Below are 22,370 nucleotides of genomic sequence, written 5' to 3' on the forward strand. Positions count from 1 at the left end.
CTGTAAAAAAGAAAAAAATTTTAACCATTGCCAACCCCAAGGGCTGGGACATGGGGGACATTATGGTATATGAAAATAAGCCAGTTGGAGGAAAGATAAATATCACATGATCTCAACTCATTTGGGGGAATATAATCAACAATATAAACTGATGAAACAAAAATAGATTTCAGGGACAGAGGAAGCATTGATCAGACCATCAACCCTCAGAGGGAAGGCAGGGGAGGGTGGGGGCGGAGGGGTAAGAGATCAACCAAAGGACTTGTATGCATGCATATAAGCATAACCAGTGCACACAGACACTAGGCAGGGTGAGGGCATGTGCTGGGGGTGGGGGGAGTGGCTGGGGAGAGGTCAATGGGGAAAAAAGGGAGATATATGTAATATTTTAAACAATAAAGAATTATAAAAAATTTTTTTGGAAAATTTAAAAAAAGCTGTTGGTAAAACAAAAAAATAACAGTACTGGTATACAAGAAAACATTTATTTGAAGTACTTAGCACAGATTCTGACATATAGTATATACTCAATAATTATTAACCATTTTATTATGATTAACTGCAATAGTATATGGAGCATGGAAACAATTTCACTTTTCACATATTTAAGTTGATAAAGTTGTGGGTGAATTTTTGCACTTATTATTTCCAGTAGAGCTGTGATAATATTTCTTGTGCAGTAAAAAAAAAAAAAAAAAAGCTGTACTGACTCAGAGGCATCTATTTTTGAGCCAGAGTTCATGTAAGAGCTTGCATTGGTAGAACTACTTAGCTCTAAAGAAAAAGATGAGAAAAGAGACAGATATTTCATTGGAAGGACAGGATAGAGAGACCAGCTCCCCCTTTCTTCTCCCCCCTACCCCCCCCCTCAGTCTATTCAGGGTATACAAGTAGTTATTTGTTGATAACTCTATTCATTCTGTACTTTTTATCTTCTGGTTATCAGCATTAACTTTAGACAAAAAAAGCACATTGTATTTGCTTAATATAATGTCTAGAATAATGGCATGGCTAGGTAACTATTTCAGTGATGGTTAAAAATATTTTTTCCTTTGCCAATAATTCTTGTTTAACCAAGCCAAAATCAATCTGTGGATCACAATACTATTCTGGGACTTTGATTAAAAATCACAGAAGGTTTTAATCTCTTTACTGCAAATACTCTAAAATAGGAGCAATGCTATTTTCATGAATATGAATCAAATGCATTTCAACTACTATTCCTGGATTAAATTGTTATAACTATTAAAAAAACATATATAAGAATGAAGGCTGGGTAGGTAGGGCCTGGAAAGTGGCATGAGGGGGTGGTTAAGGAGTGGATAGGTTCATGAAATCATTACTTGTTCTTTATTTTGATTGCCAGAATTATTTCTTGAACAATAATTTTTTTAGCTTTTTTTTAAAATATTTTATTGACTTTTTACAGAGAGGAAGGGAGAGAGACAGAGAGTCAGAAACATCGATGAGAGAGAAACATCGATCAGCTGCCTCCCGCACACCCCCCACTGTGGATGTGCCCTCAACCAAGGCACATGCCCTTGACCGGAATCGAACCTGGGACCCTCCAGTCCGCAGGCCGATGCTCCATCCACTGAGCCAAACCGGCTTCGGCGCTTTTTTTTTTTTTTAACAATTTGGGCGGGGAGGGGGTGGGGGGGGGGGGGCAGTCACACATTACTTCCAAGATAAGGCTATTGGAGTAACAGTTGTTTGAGACAACATGGACATGAAGAGATAGCATCTTCTCTTTTAAGCTTAAATTTTTGAACATGAGCTTAAAGAAGAAATCTCTAGCTCAGGTCTTAATTGCTTTCCTCCCTAGTTTCTCCCTTTCCTGTTTTACCAGTATACGTAACATTTGGTGTAAAAACTGAAGAAAACACGGCCAGCTCCCTTGGAGCTAACGAGCTGCTCCTATGATCGCATTTTAAAGTTGAGGACACCAAGGCTGAGATGATCACGGCATTTTAGGCATTAAGAGGGGCCTTTGAAGGCATCTAATCCAACCCTTTTGCCCCTACCTCTAATTTGACCACTTGACAACTGGGGAAGGTTAACACCTTGTAAGTGGTGGAGGCAGAATTCAAGCCTGTCCTAAAACCATGTTCTTTACAAGCTGCCTCAGTACCTGCTTGGGATTTTCTTGCCTGTGTTGGAGGAAGGCAGCCCAGAAATCAATTCCTGGTATTTTCGGGGGCTGTAGAGGTCTAGGTACCAACTTTACCTTTGGGCTGCCTTGTAGGCCCTGCTGAAGGCCTTCCTAGAGCAATACTTGATCTTGATCTTCTTTTCTAGGTCTGGGAGTGAATCTGACCTGTGCACCCCCAGACAGACACTTATTCCCAGCATCCTTTAGATTTGGAGACCTCTCCATGCTCCTTAATCCAGTCCAAGGTTCTGTCTCTGCAAAAGGGTAGGGAAAGATTGTGCCCTGTGAAAATCCTGACCTCTCATCTTAGAACCTAGAAAATCTTTCAGTGATTTTTCTTATTTCACATCTAATTTTTCCAAACTTGTTTGAGACCAAAATAAAGCACATCCATTTCCCAGGTGTAACTCCTGGTCATTCACCAACCACTTCTTACACTTGAGGACCCCAGGGATGACATTTATGGCTCAGGGTGAATTGCCCCCTGCTTCTCCAGGTCTCGGTTGGTTTTTATATTTTTTTCAGTAAAAAAAAAAAAAAAAGAAAGAAAGAAGAGAAATACTGGAATACAATTTGTGATAAGTCAAGCACAAGCTTGAGAGAAAGCTTTCATTACTAAACACAGTGACCTATTTATAGTGTTTGTCACCTTTGATTGCTTTCAAATGACTCCTTGTGCAGACTCTTTTATCTCTGCCATGAAAACCCATATCTGGCTAAAGGCTGGAAAAGCAAGCACGTTTCTTTCTAACTGCCCTGCATTCATTTGGGGTGGAGATGATTAGAAGCACAGTTAATTGTTAGTAAGATCGGAGCACTTTGGGTTCTTTGCTACTCAACAGAGTGCTTTTGTGACTGGTTTTTGAGCACAGACACATCTCCTTTATTTTTACATACAGAGCTCTCTTTGACATACAAGCCAGAAATTTACTTGAAGCAACCTAAATAGTATGAGAAAAAAATGTCTGTTTGGTTGGTTTCTTTTTTTAAAACACTGAGCATTATAGAGTATCCTTACAGCATAATGTAGGTGTGTTCCATATAGAACAGCTGAACGTAAGCAATTTATTAAGTAGGAAGTGAGCACAAAAAGCTTTTTAAATTCACTTAAAATATTTTGAACCCTTGGTGTACCTTAATTACTCAGGAGTCTCTAACACTAGGTTTTGAAATACAAACCAAATGGGTTTGATAATAAAGCCTTTTTTTTTCTGTCTTAGCTACATTTTGGGAAATGTTTACATATACACTGAGTGGCCAGATTATTATGACCACCTGACGTTTGTAGGCAAATTAGCTATAATTTCGTGCTGAAGTTGCTAGAGGGCCAGACCATTAAAGTGGCTGATCAGAAATCAGTAATGCATACACAAAATAAAGAGATGAAAGCAAAAGTAAAATATGTGGGAATATAAAATTAAGCTACTAGTAAGAATAATATTACTACACAAATGCATCTTGTGAGGTGCATCTACTTGGTTTACTAATAGGTATGGGAAGTATACCTGAATTTAAATGAAAACTCTAATACTGATTATAATTCACATCTCTTTTCATTGCCCTGGAGTTCTTAACTATGCCCAAACAACTCTAAATTTTCACATTTGTAAATTAGCATATCCAGTGATATCCTTCTGGAATCTTCTTGCTCCTTAGTCATCTTACCTCCAATTAGCCTGTCATCCTCAGAAGTTGATGCACTAGTCATCCCAGCCCATTTTATTTCTTGGTTTTAAAAAGGGGGGGATTCTGAAGGGTTTGTGGGGAATGGGATGGCGTAGGGCAGTTAAATATTATTGGAACCATTTGGAAGAGGATAAAGGAGACATGTTTAAAATTTGTGATTTTTAGTTATCCAAGTCATCACAACAGAAGGATTTCATGTAGATAAGGCAAGCTTTCAGAGAATGTATAACATGTCTTGATAATAAACATTCCCCTACTCACATAATAAGCCTAAATGTCCAGGATTAGAAACTTTGTAAAAAGCTCTTGACCAAACAAACTTGAACACATCATTATCTAAAAAGACCTGAAAAGAATACAAAGCATTAGAGAACATAATTGTTCAACAATATGGTAAATATATCAAACTAACAGAATCTTATGTTGCTATTAAAATTATAAAAGTTGCATAAACAGAAGAGTTTTTTATAAAAGTTATAAAAAGTAATTATGATAAAATAGAAAATGAAAATGGTTATGTAAACTATAAAATATGTAAGCTATCTAAGCTAGACAAAGTATAAGGTTGGTGTGTAAAAACAAAAGTTATACTGTATTGGGTCGACCAAGATGATTATTTTCTTTCTCACAGTATTTTGTGATGTTTTGTCATTATAATAAACATGATTGAAGAAGAAAAATTAAAAACAATTTTTAACGTGAAGAATGTTTTTTACAGGTTTACTAAATAATGTGTACTTCCCATTCATTAAAATGTGATTTGGTTTTTAAGTCTAAAATTTACAGACTCCTGGGAGATTATCTAAACTTGCCATTAAAATTTGCATTTGGGGGGAGTATTTTTCCATAGAAATTTATACAGGAGAACTCAACAATGTTCTTTTTTTTTTTCCCTTCCCCTTTTTATTTTTTTTTTTTTTAGGGATTGGCATAGGAGTCTTGGTTCGAGAATACAGCAAACTCTCTAATCTGGAGAAGTTCTACTTTGCCTTTCCTGGAGAAATCCTAATGAGGATGCTGAAACTCATCATTTTGCCACTAATTGTATCCAGCATGATCACAGGTACCTTAAATTGTTCTTTTCTAATTATGGGAAAAACCAAAATGTATTTGATGTAACGTACACACTCTCTCACATACCTTACTTGGAAAGTGTATAATTGCTTGAGTGGAAATATAACATTATTCACAAAGTGGCATTGCTTTGTGGTACTGTCTACCAGAGCTCAAATATTCATATGACCATTTTCAAACATTATAAATAAAACTCTATCCAAGGCACAAAAGTTTAAAAAAAAAAAAAAAGGCAAGTTTTCTCACTGGAATGTCAGCCAGTGTTCTCAGGCGAAATGTGGTTGTCAGTTTTGATCACGTTTTCCATAGTTCACTCATTTGTTTCCCCTCTGCAGCCGTCCTGCCCTCGATCCTCTCAGCAGCTGCCTTCAGGGTCCTCTCCCCCTTCTCCTTACCCATTTGCAATTCTCCACAGAACTCAGAGCTTGCTACATACCTGCCCTGCAAATGGTCCCAGGGTGCCAGCAGCCACATCCTGTGGGACAGGTTCAATTTTAGGTTTGCACCATATTTTAAAAGCCTAGTATTTTTAAATCTAAACTTGCGACGCAGTTAAATTTGGAAATTATTTTTCCCTTACTGATCATTATATTGCAGATTCCGTTTAAAGAGCAAGATCCCTTATAGATGGAAATTAATTTGGTTTACAAAAGATATTATTTGTCTGGTTCTGGTAAACTTCTCTGTGCATTTCATAGTTTCTTGTACTTACCTTAATTCTGGCAATAAGCAAAATGTGGCATGACAATCTATTAGTGCTGTCAGCTGGACAACCAAGGTTTTATATAACTATGTAATTAGGATTCTTGTTTTTCTATTACAGTTTACATTCCATATTATTTTGTATTAGTTTCAAGTGTACTGTAGTGGTTAGATGGTCTATATTAGGATTCTTGACATGTCTTCTTCTGGAACATTTTTCCCACTGCCACTAAAGAGGCCTGGGATTGACCTATGTAGAGTACTGGACATTGGCTGGGGAAGGAAGGGTAGATGTCAGGATCCGCTGCATTCAGCAGTTGCATTGCTATAGATTTGGCCATTGAACTTTTCAAATGCCAAACCACCAGACTAGAATCCCTTGGGAGCCTTGTTCCTAAATGGTCTTGGTGTTGTTGGCTTATTACAGATCTGAAGAGAGCGTTTAGTTATTTTTATTTATGAATTTAATTATGTTTTTAAATGCCTGGCTTCGGTTAGGCCCTGCAGCCTGAGGACCAAGTCAGCAGACCAGTTGTCGGTACCATACAATGTTTGTTTATTTAACTTGAAATTATTATCAGCATTTAAAATTTGGAAGATTTCATGTAAGCATCCAGATTTCTGGCTTCCTTGGGGGCAAGAAAAAGTAAGACCAGGAAACACTTGAACCTGTGTTCCCACCTACCAACAGTGATCTGCAGCTTAAAGATAGCTAGCTACTCTATGTAGTTGGAGTGAATGTATTTGAGGCTACCAGTTTCCACCATTCCCTATTGCCTAATACCTCATCCACTTCACTCATTTATGTTAATCTCTGGCCCTGTGAGCATTGCTGTTGTGACAACCCTTTAGAATTTTTTTCCATATCAAAGGCTCTTAGTGTTTTCTTAGGCTCCTTTGAAACCATGATGAAAGTTTTGGACTCGCTCCCACGAAAAATGTTCACCATTGTACTTACATACTGTATTGTGCATGCAGTTTCACAAAGTTCAGAAACCACTTGGTGATCGATGCTATTTAAAATTTGTGTCTATGGAGGAAGGTATGGAAGTTGATCCAAATTAGTCAGCAAATCCAAAACTCATGCAGTGAACCAGGCTTTAGAAGATAATACATGTATAAATATACTAGTTGTATAATGTTTGAAAACATGTACTGCTCTTGGCAGTCAGTAAGTAGTAAGATTTTTGCAGTCTGGCTGTTTTCGGTGCTACTTAGCCTTGCATATAATCTAGGAAATAATTTACAACCTTCAGCATTCCACTCACATAACCCAGCTGTTTTTTGGAGCTATAGCACAGGACTCCATTTTTCCTTCACTAAACTCCCAGCAGTTAAACAGGACTCAGAGAGCAGACCCACTACCCATACCTTTGACATAGATCAATAAAATGGTCAAAGATTCAAGGGACATGAGCAGAGCAGGATGGGAACAGTAATTCCACATGCACGTTTTTAAGTTGTCAGACTAAAAGAAAAAAGTAATAATACTAGTGCAGTCAGGAGGGTAAAGCAGAAGTTAGGAAATACACAGGAGGAGCTGCTTTCACATCTCAGAAGCCTTTATAAATCCACAGATCAATAGCTTATTTTATACATCCAGTAGGCCAGCAGAGGATGTATGTTGGAAGCTGGGTGAGTTGAATGAGCCCCGGGGATGCATTAACTGAAGATAGAGACACAGCAAAAATTGAGGCCCAAGACTAAGAACCTGTGCTCCTGCATAAAGGAAATGCTCTCATCAAAGTAACAAGTGGAAAAAACCCTCTGCTGTTAAAGCCTCTGCTAACATAAAAGTACTTTATAGCTTTAAAAAAAAATTAGGAGAATCCCTCTTCCTGTGATGGTGAGGATCCGATATCATGTTAATCAGGAACATTTGAATACAGAATGGCTGTTAGATGGCGCCAAGAAATGGTTGATAAGTCTGTGGTGATCATGGTATTCGTTATGTAAGAAAATGTCCATTTTAAATGTATATGGGATTGTGTAGGTTTGAAATGACCATGTCTGGAATTTGCCTTAAAAAGGGAGAGAGCGAGAAGGGACAGTAGACATAATGTCAAGGCCTTTTTACAGACAGACAATGTAGGCACTCACAAAATTTTACCCATAATTTATATCTGAGGAACACTGGTGCCATGCACACCGTGGGCCCTGTTAACATTTAGGTTTGAAAGCTCTATTTACATCAAACCACGAGGGAACCAGCAGGGGAAATGGCTTATGAACATGCCTGAGAACTGTATCCCCAGAAAATCCTGCTCCAGTCTCACCAGCCAGTGAGTGTAAATTCGGGTCACATTTTCTTTCATGCCCAAATTATGATGATTTTTACTTCCTATGAGCAGCACAGGAAAGGAACAGCCCCTCGGCTCCCACTCCCAGAGGTTCCCAGAGCATCTTTCCAGGATGCGCCTCAGAAGTGCTCCCCTGGGCACAGCTGCCACCTGTGGGGTCTCCTGTGGCTGCTGCCACTCCTCTGACACTTAGGAGCTCCCCTCTGCTTCTCATCCCAAGACGAGAATGAGAATTTAATTCTTCATAGCACAGCAAGACTAGGCTGCTATTTGGGACAAAGTTTTCTGAAAGGTTGAAGGATAAAAGGAGGTGAAATATCAACAGTGGCATAGAGCTGCTCCCTGAAGGGGCTCTTCCGAGAGCCTCGGGGTCCCCTAAGAGGGCTGCCCCTCTGCTTAGCTGACGATCCGCCTCCATGAGTGTGCGACCAGCTTATTCTTATACACGAAGATGTTCTAGGCATTGCTGCGCCCCAGGCGCATCACCCAACACTAGATTCTAAGAGTGAAAAGTTTCATCATCACAGAGGCCCTTTTGTGTTGGCCAGGAGCAACCTCAATTGCTATTATGGAATATCCACTTCAGGGAAAACCCCTACCACAGCCTCAAGGGGCTGGCTTTGTTGCGTGGGCCTCATCAGGAGACTCACACTAGAATGAAGACCTTTAGTACCAGCTGTGTTGTGGCATACCCACCCAACTTGGCAGACTTGGAGTTTGTCCAGTTTGGGCTATACCACGTCCACGTGGTTCCTGTGCACAGTCCCCCTCCAGAGCAAGATGCTCCTTCCTACCCCCTCCTGTGGCATCTTACTCTGGATTTCCTACAGATGCTGGCTCCTCAAGAAGCAGCACTGGTTTGCAGCTCTGTGCATCCCACGTTTACACCAAGCCTTTCCCTTTCCCGCCACCTCAGGACCCTGAGACCTGGACCCTCGTACTGACGACTTCGATAAAAACTTTTGTGATGTTTGTCAGTGACTTTCCAGTTTCCACAAGAGCACTGATTGGGTAACGGACTTACCTTTAAGGGAGCTTCCCCAAAGATAAATTTAAGACTCCACCGTGGGGAGAAAAAAAATTTTTTTAAAGGCTCCAAACTTTTAAATAGTTGTTACTCCAACTTCTGCATCAGGATTTCAAAATGTTTAGGGCTTGATCTCACCTGACAGGGCAGAGGTTTCCCACCACTTTTTAACAAAGAAAAGAAATGAAAGGCTTCGCTATAACCAGTATTTATTAAACAGCCAGCTGGAGAATACCTATGTGCGTCAGTTTCTTTTCAAGTGGGAGAATGCAAGCTTCTTGTAAAGAGCCAGGAAGTGCCTGTTTGGGGCTTTTCAGGACATTGTGTCTCTGTCCAACTGCCCGACTGGTTGTTGTAGAAAAGATAGACATTAGATAAATGACTGGGCATGGCGGTGTGCCAATAAAACCTTTATTTACAAAAAATGGGAGGCCAGCCAGGTTCTAACCCAAGCTGAGATGAAAGATAAGATTAGATTCTGACCTTCAAAGATAAAGTCTAGTCAGGTAGAATCCAGGTGACAAACCAACAAACACTCTCTCTCTCTTTTTTTTTTCAATCTCTTCCCTCCTTCTCCCCCGCCTCGCCCCCCCCCCCACACACACACAGCTGTCAGTCTGCTCTCTCTATCTATGAGTCTGTCTCTATTTTGCTTGTTAGTTTATTTGTTCATTAGATTCCACATATGAGTGAAATCATATGTTACTTACCTCTGAGGGAAAGTGTGCATGCTGTTCTTGAAACATGGTGGTTTTTTATATAGTTCAGTCTCTATGAAAATTGCCATTTCAAAGTGGCTTATGAACTAAAACTCCATACAGGCTGAGAATGAACATCTTGCCTCATTGGCAACATCTGGAGCCACTGGGCTCTGCCTGCATTTCAAGGAGCACCTCTTTTTTTTCTTTCCTCAGCCTTGTTTGGGAACCAAGAAAATAAGATGGCCTAAGCCAGCGGTTCTCAACCTGTGGGTCGCGACCCTTTTGGGGGTCGAAGGACTCTTTCACAGGGGTCGCCTAAGACCATCCTGCCTATCAGATATTTACATTATGATTCATAACAGTAGCAAAATTACAGTTATGAAGTAGCAATGAAAATCATTTTATGGTTGGATCACAACATGAAGAACTGTATTTAAAGGGCCAGAAGGTTGAGAACCACTGGAAGCAGTTCTGCACACATGAAGTAAACGTTTCCCTAAGACCATGAAGAAGTTTGTGTTGAGTTAGAACACAACTATTGAAGCCAGAGGACTTAATTATATCAATTGGATTTCTACAGTGCCTTTTATCCAAAGAAGGACGGGGCGTGTAGTATATGAAGGAATGTGACACTTGGAACAGTAATAAAATGAAAACTGGCAAGAGATAAATATGCCCTGCTTCAGTCTCTCTCTGAGATAGTAAAGCCTAAAGAACTCACCAGGCTGTCCCTTCTGCCTAAACTGGTACTAGACTGGTTCACAGCTCTGTTTGACGATGAATTAAACTAGTTTTATTTCTTTTAAAAAAGGATCTAAGGAACCTTGCAGGGATTCTAAGGCACCTCCTATGTGTTGAATGCATGGACATGGGAGACCACGCATTCATTCATTGATCTTTGGTGCCCCAGGCTCTGTGCTAGGCACACAGATATAAAGAGAAGTCCTGTCCCACAGGAAAGAGAAAGTGGATTGCAGTTCTGTGTGATAAGTGCTTTGTGCAGATGAGGGGACAGTGGGGTGCAGTTTTAAAGAAAAAATAGAAATTAGATGATGCGGGGGGTGGACATTGTTGGAAGAAGAAAATAGCAGAAGGCATGGCATCTTGGGAGGACTGTGAGACTTTGGAATGCTGGAAACATGGGGAAGAGGAGTGGAAATGAAAGGTGAGCATGTGGCTTCCTGAGGAGTTTAGACCAGAGCCTGCAGGCGTGGAGAAGCAACTTTTAGCAGCAACTCCCCACTATGCCATTCTCTCCAAAGGGACACCGTGACAATCTTCAGGTGGGGAAGTGTTCTGAAAGAAAAGAAAATTCAGTGACCCTGGGTAAAGGTGGACTTTATTCAGGCCCATTGTGATAGGTTCCAGGACCACTGCAATGGGATTTGCAGTGGGGGGAGATATATTGAGCAAGAAGAAATTGATGTCCACCTCGAAAGGGAGGGATAAGTGGATGGATTACTAAGAGGAGGCATCAGGGGGTAAAGAGGATTCTGGCTAAATTGGCCTAACCTGATTCTTGCTGAAGGTAGGCCAGGGTAATCAGACATCACCTGGGAGATGGTGGAGACTAAGGAACCTAAGTAGATGTCAGTGATCCAATATCAAGAGTGGAGGGTTCTGATTAAATTGGCTTAGCAGGGTTCTTGCTAAAACTAGATCTTACAAGGAAGTGTAAATGGGCCTAGGGGAAGGTGCAGGAGCCTGACTAAAGTTTGGTCAAGCAAAGAGTCTTCGTTAGTATCAGACATAAATAGATAGAAGGGTAAGGGAGTCCACTGGTTAAGAGTGCAGCCAGAGGAGACAGACTGCCTGGGTTTGAATCCTGGCTTTGCCATTAACTAGCTGTGAAACCTTGAACCAGTTACTTAACTTTGCCTCAGCTGTAAAACAGGGAAGTGACAGTACCGTGTCACATAACAGTGTCCTGGTGCATTTGAAGTGCTATCTAGTTCTTTAATCTTTTGTCTAATACTGTCAGAAATGTTGACGTAAGAAACATCCAAACCTGCAGAGAATGTCTGTAAGAGTTTGTTTGAGCCAAAATTGGTGACAATTGCCAGGAAGCAAGATCTCAGATGCTCCAGAGGATGACAGTTTTGCAGTTTCTCTTCAGGGTGGTTATGTTCATTTCAAAGGTGTGTTAACCCAGGTGCACAAAAACAATGGGCAGGGTTCGCTTAAGGCAAAGATACATCTTTTACTGAAATAGTTATATGTCTGGAACGTGACTACCACCATGACCTGCTCGGTTAGGAATTTATGATCAGATCACCTTGGGAGGTTCCTGCCATAGAACCTGTTTTTTCTTTCATCCATAGTTTCAAGGAAGTCCCTGCATTGGCGGTAGACACTATCAGGCCAGTATTAGAATTGAGCCATACACTGGGAGTGCACACAATGCACCCATTCTGGAGATGAAAACAATATAAAAAGACTTGCTTTGTGGCTGGTTTATGAAGTTCACCAGCATTCAGGTAGCTCCTACGCAGAAGCCTGGTCTACCCGTTTTATAAGGAGAAGCAAAGAGAGAGCTAGGTGATAATTAGGTTGTGGTAGAAAACCAGAGATGTGTCAGAGCCCTTAGCTATCCTGATGTCAGAGCATTCCTATGAGCTCCGAAGGGAGTGGCTGAGTCCCCAGATCCTCTGAGGTCTGGTTAATGCTCTTATTTAGACACTAAGCCGCCTCTAAAAGCTCGTGGGGTCTTCTAAGAAATCGGTCCCAATGCAAATACCACGACACCTTGTGGTATTGAAGAAGTGTTCAGTCAGCTCCCCAGACTGCTGAGGAAGCAGACCAGCCCGCAGCTTCTTGACACGCTTTGAACATCAAATGTGGACCTGCTGACAGAGGCTGCCAAGTGACCTTTAGTTGGTTCTGCCTGAGGACCAGGTTATTTCCTTAACTTCACAGAATAGTCTGTGCTGGCGATGTAACTATTTAGGGGAGTTCTTTGTATTAATGTCTCTAAGAAAAATAGATGTCCCAGGGGAAGCATGCACAGAAATATATTTTGCATGCTTCCCTCTGCCTTTTCTCTTCCCTTTCATCATCCCAGGTATAATGGAACCTGCAGAGACTTCCCTGTACCCTGGATGAACAAAGTGAACTCATATCCAGCCTTGTTTTCTCTGGGCAGTGACCCTGTTTATTAGATCCTCATAGCATCCCAATGTAACAGTACATTAGGTAGGACCTTATCTCCATCTTTAGAGATAAGGAAACTGGAGGTTGAAGAGAAATGAAGCCGCTTTTGCAAGATCACACAGACCCTAAGGGCAGCACCTGGGACTGACACAGAGTCTGGAATTCCATTCTGGAACATTCTGCTGCCCAGGGACCAGACCCTGGGAAGAGGGGCCCTGAGGACAGGCAGCTGTCCATAAACAACCAGGTCATTCATTCTGTCCATATGTGTTTCTCAAGTTCCTCTGTGTGCGGGCACTGCATCCACACTGGTGAGCAGGCAGATAGCCTCCTGCCATCAAGGAGCTTCTAGTCTAGTGAGAAAGAAGTTAAATGAACCCGTTGATAAACCATGTGAAAAATGACATGAGCAAGATGCACATGAGGAAAACAGAGGAGCCTGGTTCATCCTGAGACTCAGGGAAGGACTCTGAGGAAAGGACTTGAAAGTAGCCAAACGAAGTGGGGAGAAGGGGCAGAAGTAGTCCAACAGAGGGAGGAGCCTGTCCAAAAGCCTTTAAGTGGTGGGGAGCTCCCTGGGCTCCAGAGGGTAGGAGGAGGCGACAGGAAGTGGCACCAGCTGGGACAGGGAGGCAGGCAGGCACTCTTCGTGCAGGGCCTCGTTAGCCGGATTAAGGATTTTCTGGTTTAAGTACCACCAGAGGGTTATACATGCATGTGAAATGGCCTGATTCGTGTTTTTTAGAGATTTCTTTAGTGACCACATGATGAAGGAGTCCAGAAGGATGATGGAAGAAAGAACGAGGGAATGAATGAGCTGACCCTTGTTAAATGCCTTCCATTTGCTCAGTGACACACTTGATAGTGATCATTTCGTTCAAGAATAATGGAATTTACTCACTAATACAAATTAAGTTCTAGGCACTGTGCTAGGTGTGTTACAGATACTATTTCTGATCCTCACAACAGCTGTACAAGATGAGGTTGTCCACGTGCTCCTCACAATTACCCTTTAAGATGTAGAGGCACTTAAAACCTCCATTTGATAGGTGGGGAAGCTGAGTCTGGTAGGAGAAGGCTGGGATTTGAGCCCAATCTGTCCCGCCAAAGCCAATGTTTGTTTCTCCCTCTACCGGTGGCTCTCTGCAGGTGACAGAGAGAAGCCATCCGGATGCAAGGATGCAACAGTGAGTTTCCTGGTTGTGTCCATTCCAAGTTGTGAAGCACCATCAGCTGCCAGGCCAAAAAACGTCAATACTTAGTGCTGAACTCTTAGTGGCAACGTGGAGAGATAGTCATGAAAACTTTGTTCTCCCGTGGGTGGTAAGCTACTGGAGCTCTCAGAGGAGTCTTCTGCCCTTGAGTGTTTATTTTTAAAGCATGCTATTGTTTAGCCCATGGTAGCTGCTGCTTTTGTAGTGTTTATAAAAAAAGTTCTAATCGATTATTGCTGTTTGGGCCAGGAGCCAGCAACTCAGCTCATCAAACCTCCTCCCAAAGCGAAAAAGCAAGTGTGGTTTCTTAAAATAAAGAGCTAGCAGGTGCCCCCCACTTCCAAGGACAACCTTAGATTGTCTTCCTGTTTCTAGAGTACAGCCCAGCCTCAGAACTGTTCCTGACTATTGAGAGTAAAACCCCAGGATAAAGCATGGTGATGTTTCACTTGTTTGGAACTGACCTTCCCCAGTAAGTGGTGGGGGCCATATTCTTAACCATTGTGTCCTACTGGCTCTGTCCATCTGCTACAAATTCTAGACCAGCACTTCCCAACATGATCTCTGCTTGTGCTGTCCACTGCAGTAGACACAAGCTACTTGTAGCTAGTGAACACTTGGAAGGTAACTAGTGTGACAGAGGAACTGATGAAGAGGCACTGCCTTCTGGATTAAGGTGCCATTCACACAACGGTATCCCTCAAGCTAGACCCCATGTTCTCTACAGGAGCAATATCGCCCCCAAGGCAACAAAAGCTGGTTTGGGGTAGGAGTTAAGGGATAGAAACTTACACTTTTTATGTAAAAAAAAAATACATGTATTTATTTAGTACATAAACAAATGTAAAGTTTGTCTATGGCAGTGATGGCGAACCTTTTGAGCTCGGCATGTCAGCACTTTGAAAAACCCTAACTTAGCTCTGGTGCCGTGTCACATATAGAAATTTTTTGATATTTGCAACCATAGTAAAACAAAGACTTATATTTTTAATATTTATTTTATATATTTAAGTGCCATTTAACAAAGAAAAGTCAACAAAAAGAAATGAGTTCACGTGTCACCTCTGACACGCGTGTCATAGGTTCGCCATCACTGGTCTATGGTATTAAAATTTCATGGGGTTTCCGTAAGGAAAAAATTGTCTAAAAGGCTGGAGGTGAGTGGGGTGTGGGGTAGAGTACACAATAATGAAAAAAATGGGAGAGAGGCACTAAGATGCTAAATGTGTTCTCCAATGGAGGTCTATCATGGATGGTCGCCCTGGAAACCGAGCCAAACTGCCCTGTGCACATGGTTTCTAAGGAGACTACCTGCCGAGTTCCCAATCTCTGACACATGTGGATCTTTGAACTGAGCTCACTTTGTAAGAACACCGCCCATAAAAAGTGCAGCTCTGTTCTTCACGTGGAAGGCATCGAACACAACGTCCACAGAGCAACTTATTTATTTATTGCACTGGGGACCGGTGAAGAAGAAGCCTCAGGCCTTGGAGCAATGTGGCCAGTGTGGTGAAGGAAATGCATACCTGGGGATGATGGTTTCCCTTCATCCTCTCCCCTGCCCCTGTGCTGGCAAGGTGGAGAGGGTGTCCTTGTAATGGAGTCAAGCTTGAGTTTGTTCATTCAACATTGTTGAGCATCCACTAAATGTTGGACACTCTGGGAAGGTCTAGAGATTATGCTGTCCAGGATGGTAGTCATTACCCACATATGGCTGTTTAAATTGAGGTTAATTAAAATAAAAATTCAGTTCCTCACTCACACTAGCCACATTTCAGGTGCTTACTAGCCACATGTGGCTTGTGACTACTGCAGTAGACAGCACAAACAGAGAACATTTCCATCATCGCAGGAAATTCTATTGGGCAGCCCTGGTCTAGAACTTTGTAGCATGTTGGTAGAGCCAGTATGACATAGTGATTAAGAATATGGCCTTTGGGGTCAAACTTGGGTTTGGGCTCCTGGCTTCATCATTCAGCAGCCATAGGACCATGGCATGTTACTTAGCCTTTCTGAACCACAGCTTTCTCATCTATAAAATGGGGGGAATGATGCCTAATCTCATAGGGTTATAGTGAGAATTAAAGGTGATGCACTCAACATTAAGTCATTGCTCAGTACACAGTGTCTGTTGTCATCCTTATCGTCGTCATTGTGTATAATTATCATCATCATTGTTGTTTTTGGCAGGTGGGGTGTTTAGACCATGCAGACAGGCATTTTATATTCAAGTTAACTTTAGTCATGTTCCCATTATAGAGGTTTTCAAAGATTAGGCTGTTTCCCTACCTATGTTCCTTCCCTCTCCAGTGGTCACTGCCCCTATTCTCAACATCACATTATAAATTGTCCAAAAGCCTGGATTTGGGGGCAGCTCTGCCCTCAGTCAGTGATGACTGGGAGGTAGAGGGCAACTCCAGAGAGAGGCAGAGAAGTACGGTTGTTGATTTTAATACATTTCTGATATGTCTAGAAGAATTATAGGACTAGGGTAAATGTGAGGAATGGAAAACAAAGCTCTTCCTGCAAATAACTACAAGATAGTTGCTGTACTCCAGCAGGAAGAAGCTGGCTGCCTGCTTTGGGCATGTATTTGTTTAAGATATTTCCACTGAGAATCTCATTAGTATGAAGCCTTTTATTGGCGGCTGGGTCCTAGAATAGCAGCAGAGGCACCAGCCCTCGGCCTCATCATTAAGACAAATGAAGACAGAAGTATTAACATATGCTGGGAACAGTTACCCACATAGATTTAATTTGTTTCACCGCTAGAAGGAAATCCTGAGGAGACATGAAACACATACCCAAGAACAGTTCTGCAACCACCCCGTGAGCCTATCACTTATCAGCACCTTGTGGGCTGGGAGCTGCTTAAATTGGAAATCAATCAAGGGCCAATATATCTGAAAATAGATCTTCTCTTAGGTCAGGGCTACAGGCGCTTATACAGGTGACTCAGTTCTGTTAATTTGAAGATTTTCTTGTTTGTCTTTTTAACCTAGCTTATTGTTATACTTAATTGTTTTAATTGTTTATCAGAATAATATGCAGAGCTCTAAAATGGGATAGGCGCATTTTGTAGTTATACAATATACTTAACAAACATATATGTTTGCATTATTGTTTCCTCTCTTTTTAGGAGACCAAAACTAAATATGAAATAGTCCACTTTTTTCTAAATTGTGGCCTTAAGTCTCTTAATTTTGTTGTTGTTTCTTGCAGAATTGTTATTTTTCATTGTCTTGCCATTAGGAAAAGAAAGTCTTCTGAGCACAACAAACTGCATTTTTCCCAAAGAAAGAGAAAAAGATGATCATGGTTATTCCAGGATGTGACGGTTGCAGTATTCCACCATATGTATATGTATAGTAATTGCACAACCTTGTCCTAGATGTTGGAGAATGGGCCCTTAACAACATTCTGGGGTGGCTGTTAAAGAAGTCAAGGCCCCTTCCCCCAAAATGTTAACTTCCAAAGGAGCAATCAACAGTCAGAGGAATGATGTGTTAGGAGTGAGAGGTGATAGCTTCCTTAGAGATTTTTCCTATATCAAATATGTTCAATTATATTTGAGGAGCATAATCCTCCAGTCACATAAAAAAATAGACAGGCCTTTTATAGTGTGAGGAGTGAATATAAAAGCTGCCTGTGTGTACTGATAGCCTACATGTTTACTACCTTTTCTCTGGGGTTGCCTCATGACAACCTCTTCATTTTCCTGCTGCCCTGTACTTCAGGTTTTGCAAACAGTATGACACAACTCACGCATGTTGCAAGCTCAAGCCATCATTTTCTTGGTGATCAAAATGTGATTCTCTTTTTGGAAATCAGGCGGGGTAGTCTGAAACCTCCAAATGACAACTTGCTGAAAGATGGTTTGGTTGTTTCTCATGTGTCCCACATGGGAGAGGTCTGGTTAGAGAGCTGCGTCATTGACTCCATTTATATGAGCGTCCTTGATGGAGGGCAAGGCCTTCTGGCGAGGAAAGGTGTATGCCTTCCACCTCTGCAGCCATCCTTGGCACTCTAGACAACCCGTGCAAATCCAGGCGACATTCAAGAGTTTTATTGGCAGTCAAAGTTCATTTGAAACTGCATCTAACAACGAGGCCATATATCTTCCTATGCTTTCAGAAATTTTTATTTATATCCTGCCTCTATAAAAATGGAATCTTTGTTAGCCCTGGCAAATATGGCTCAGTTGGTTGAACATTGACCCCTGCAGAGAGAGGTTGCCAATTTGATTCCTGGTCAGGGCACATGCCCAGGTTGTGGGCTCGATCCCTAGTAGGGGGTATGCAAGAGGCAGCCCATCCATGTTTCTCTCATCGATGTTTCTCTCTCTCCCTCTCCCTTCATCTCTCTCTGAAAATCAATAAAAACAATTTAAAAATAAAATAAAATGGGAATTTTTAGGTGTGTCACAATCAAAGGCACACACAATAAAATTAACATAGAAGCAATTTGAAAATCAATAAAAGAAGAAAAAATATGCTAGCCAGAATGGTTAGTGAAATTACTGTGATTTATTACTGACTTTGGCCCTGAGACTACTTAAAGATCTAGCAGTGAGTAGATGATTAAATACCTTATGGTACAGCCCCATGACAAATTATGTAGCCTTCCTCAGGGTGAATTTATAATAATAAGGAAAAATGTTTATAATACAGTATTAGGAAGAGAGAGGATTAAAAACTATAAAATTATCTCAGCTATGTTTACAAAAAATTGAGGAAAACATATTGGAAGATAAATCACCAGAATTTTGACTATGGCTGATGAGCTGAAGTAATTTTTTTTTCTTTATATTTTTCTCTTTTTAATCAGATAATTATCATGAATACATATGTAAAAGTTATCTTTTAGTTGACTCTGAGCTTCCTAACAAAAGGACGAAGGGGTTATTTGATTTTCATCACATGAGGAAAGAATTATCTCAGTTCTTTAAAATAAACTCTTCCTTGATACTGAATTCCAAAAGGATGTTGAGTGACATAGTACACAAATCTTGATAACGTTCTTCTTTTTCATATATTTAAAATTTTTTATTTTTTCCATCATCATGTATCCCCTTTATGTCCTCTCCCATCTTTCCCCCACCCACACGGCAAGCAAATGCAGAAGGAGGACTCCTTCTGACTGTGTCTCATGACTACCCCGCAAGAGGAGCCCAAGGCAGGACGCTCACAATGGGCAGCGGCAGTGAGGGCTTGCCAAGAAGGGGAACTTAGCTCACAGTAGGCTCCCATCTCTTAATTCTGTGTTTGGAAGTTTGCTTTTTTCACCCTTCACATATTGTCCAAATGTGCGATATGCCCAAGAGATCCAGCGACAGCTCTCAGCTCTTTCTTTCACACCTTAAGGATTGAGTCATCACTAGTCCTGTAAATCAGTCTTTCTAAAAGTAATGTAATTTGACTTCTTCCCCCTTTCAGGTGTCGCTGCATTGGATTCCAACGTATCTGGAAAAATTGGGCTGCGTGCTGTTGCATATTATTTCTGCACCACTCTCATTGCTGTCATTCTAGGTAAAATTTATCACTGAATTCTTATTCCTGTATATAATTGTGACTTTTCACTTAAAAGGTGGTTGGACTTTTTATAATGTGCATTTTTTAGAAAATTAGAAAGCAGTATTGTTGCACTACCATGAAGCTTTTTGGCTTGAAGTCTACACGCACCTTTTATGTGAAGAAAATGTAATACTGACTGAATTTCAGCTATGGTATTCTTTATTAAAGTCTCTAGTAAGAACAGAAAGAGGGTGGCAGCTCTATACGTCTCCAAGATCATTGGGTAGAAGGAAGTGGAGCCAAGAGCTTATACAATCTTTAGAGCAATGAGTCTATAGTAGTGGAGTTGAGTATAATTATAAAAGATTTCTGGAAAGATAGCAGTTGAGTGCATTTCAAACTTCACATAGTAGTGAGAGCTAATGGCTGAGTGTTGCCAAGTATAAATTCCACTTGAAAGAAGGAGAATGTTCTAAGGCAGTGGTTCTCAACCTGTGGGTTGCGATCCCTTTGGCGGTTGAACGACCCTTTCACAGGGTTTGCCTAAGACCATCCTGCATATCAAATGTTTACCTTACGATTCATAACAGTAGCAACATTACAGTTATGAAGTAGCAATGAAAATAATTTTATGGTTGGGTCACAACATGAGGAACTGTATTTAAAGGGCCAGAAGGTTGAGAACCACTGTTAAGGGAATAGAGCTGCTCTTGTACCTTTGGCATTCTTTTGTGAAGAAAATATGCTCTGTCCATTATGACCTAGCTTGATATTTTAAGGATGCCCTGCCTATGTTGACCTCATAAGCTAAAATAAAGAAAAAAGAACATTCTTGTCAGCAGGTGTTTCCAGAAGCAATTCTAGAATATAGCCCCTTCATTTTTTTTTGTCCTTTTTTTTATTTTTTTTTATTTTTTTAAAATTAAATCTTTATTGTTCTGATTACATTTGTTCCTCTTTTTTTCCCATAACTCCCCTTCTCCCAGTTCCCGCCCCACCCTCCGCCGTCACTCCCCACCCACTGTCCTCATCCATAGGTGCATGATTTTTGTCCATTCTCTTCCCGCATCTCCCATTCCCCTTCCCCCCCCCCCCCAAGAATAGTCAGTCCATTCCCCTTCTATGTCCCTGATTCATTGTAATCACCAGTTCATTCCGTACATCAGATTATTTATTCACTTGATTCTTAGATTCACTTGTTGATAGATGCATGTTTGTTGTTCACAATTTGTATCTTTACCTTTTTCTTCTTCCTCTTCTTAAAGGAAACCTTTCAGCATTTCGTATAATACTGGTTTAGTGGTGATGAAGTCCTTTAGCTTTTCCTTATCTGTGAAGCTCTTTATCTGACCTTCAATTCTGAATGATAGCTTTGCTGGATAAAGTAATCTTGGTTGTAGGTTCTTGGTATTCAGTACTTTGAATATTTCTTGCCATTCCCTTCTGGCCTGCAAAGTTTCTGTTGAGAAATCAGCTGACAGTCGTATGGGTATTCCCTTGTAGGTAATTGAGTCTCTTTCTCTTGCTGCTTTTAAGATTCTCTCTTTGTCTTTTGCTCTTGGCATTTTAATGGTAATGTGTCTTGGTGTGGTCCTCTTTGGATTCCTTTTGTTTGGGGTTCTCTGCGCTTCTTGGACCTGTAAGTCCATTTCTTTCACCAGGTGGGGGAAGTTTTCTGCCATTATTTCTTCAAATAGGTTTTCAATATCTTGCTGTCTCTCATCTTCTGGCACCCCTATTATTCTGATATTAGTGCGCTTAAAGCTGTCCCAGAGGCTCCTTACACTATCTTCACACTTTCGTATTCTTTTTTCATTTTGCTTTTCCAGTTGGGTGTTTTTTGTCGAATCTTTGGTTTGATTCTTGTGCTCCTCTGGTCTGCTATTGGGTATAATATTCTTTATTTCAGTCCGTGTATGCTTACTTTCTAATTTCTTTATCGTAGCATCGAGGGTCTCATTAGTTTTCGTGAGGCTCTGCTCAAGTTTATAGCAAGCCCTCAAAATTGCGATTCTTAGCTCCATATCCTCCATTTCTGTCATGTTTTTTTGTCTCCGCATCTTTTATGCTTTCTTGGTGCACCCCCTTGTGGTCTTTGTGCGCAGTCTTGTTCTAGCCAAGCCTTAATTGTTGTAGTTAACACTAGAGGGATTTGACCACCAGGCCGACTGGCTGTAGGAATTAGCTGTGTGGAAAACGTCTGTCTTCTGGGAAGGTGCGAATCCAGCCTTTGCCTGAGGCGATCGGCAAATGGCTGTGCGCAGGGCTTGGGCGGGGCGGGCTCAACAGGGCGGGCGGAGGGAGCAGTTATGGCCGCTCTCAGTCCCGTTCCCAGAGGCTCTGCTTCTCAGAACCCCGGCAGCCACTGCAAACCTCGGAGAGAAAGCTGCCCTCAGGTTCCAATTGATGCCGGATAATCCCGCTTCTCCCGTCTGAGTCTGAATCCCTAGAGACTCGCCCGGATCTGGAGCCCAGAGTCTGAGACTCACTCCCGACCGAAAACGACAACCGCGCCCTCAGCCACCAGCCCGCTTTCACGCGCACCTCGGTACCTTTGTATTTTCCACACTGCGCCGCCTCTGAGCCTCAGTTTGCTGTTCTCTTTCCTTCTAGTTGTAGAGTCTCTCTTCAGCCAGCTTTCCTGTGGTTCTGGGTGATGTCCGTTCCGTCTTTTAGTTGTATTTTTGAAATGGTTGTATGCGGCAGCGGTCTCCGGTGTTTACCTACGCCGCCATCTTCGGTTTCTCCCTAGCCCCTTCATTTTTATTCTTTTTTTTAAATTATGTTTTAAAATCCTCACCCAAGGATATTTTTCCATTGATTTTTTTTTTAGGGAGGGGATGGACGGAGA

The 22,370-nt window shown here is 41.4% G+C and overlaps 1 protein-coding gene across 1 annotated transcript in view; it reads left to right on the forward strand.

Moving 5' to 3' along the window:
- Window positions 1-22,370, forward strand: part of SLC1A1 (solute carrier family 1 member 1) — a 63,484-nt gene that overhangs the window by 21,847 nt on the left and 19,267 nt on the right. Inside the window, exons 2-3 of the mRNA XM_023758440.1 lie at window positions 4,761-4,901; window positions 19,442-19,550. Of these exons, the coding sequence (XP_023614208.1) occupies window positions 4,761-4,901; window positions 19,442-19,550 (250 nt within the window). The remainder of the gene's footprint in view (window positions 1-4,760; window positions 4,902-19,441; window positions 19,551-22,370) is intronic.

This window comes from Myotis lucifugus, unplaced genomic scaffold (genome assembly GCF_000147115.1).
Source record: "Myotis lucifugus unplaced genomic scaffold, Myoluc2.0 scaffold_130, whole genome shotgun sequence".
NCBI lineage: Eukaryota > Metazoa > Chordata > Mammalia > Chiroptera > Vespertilionidae > Myotis > Myotis lucifugus.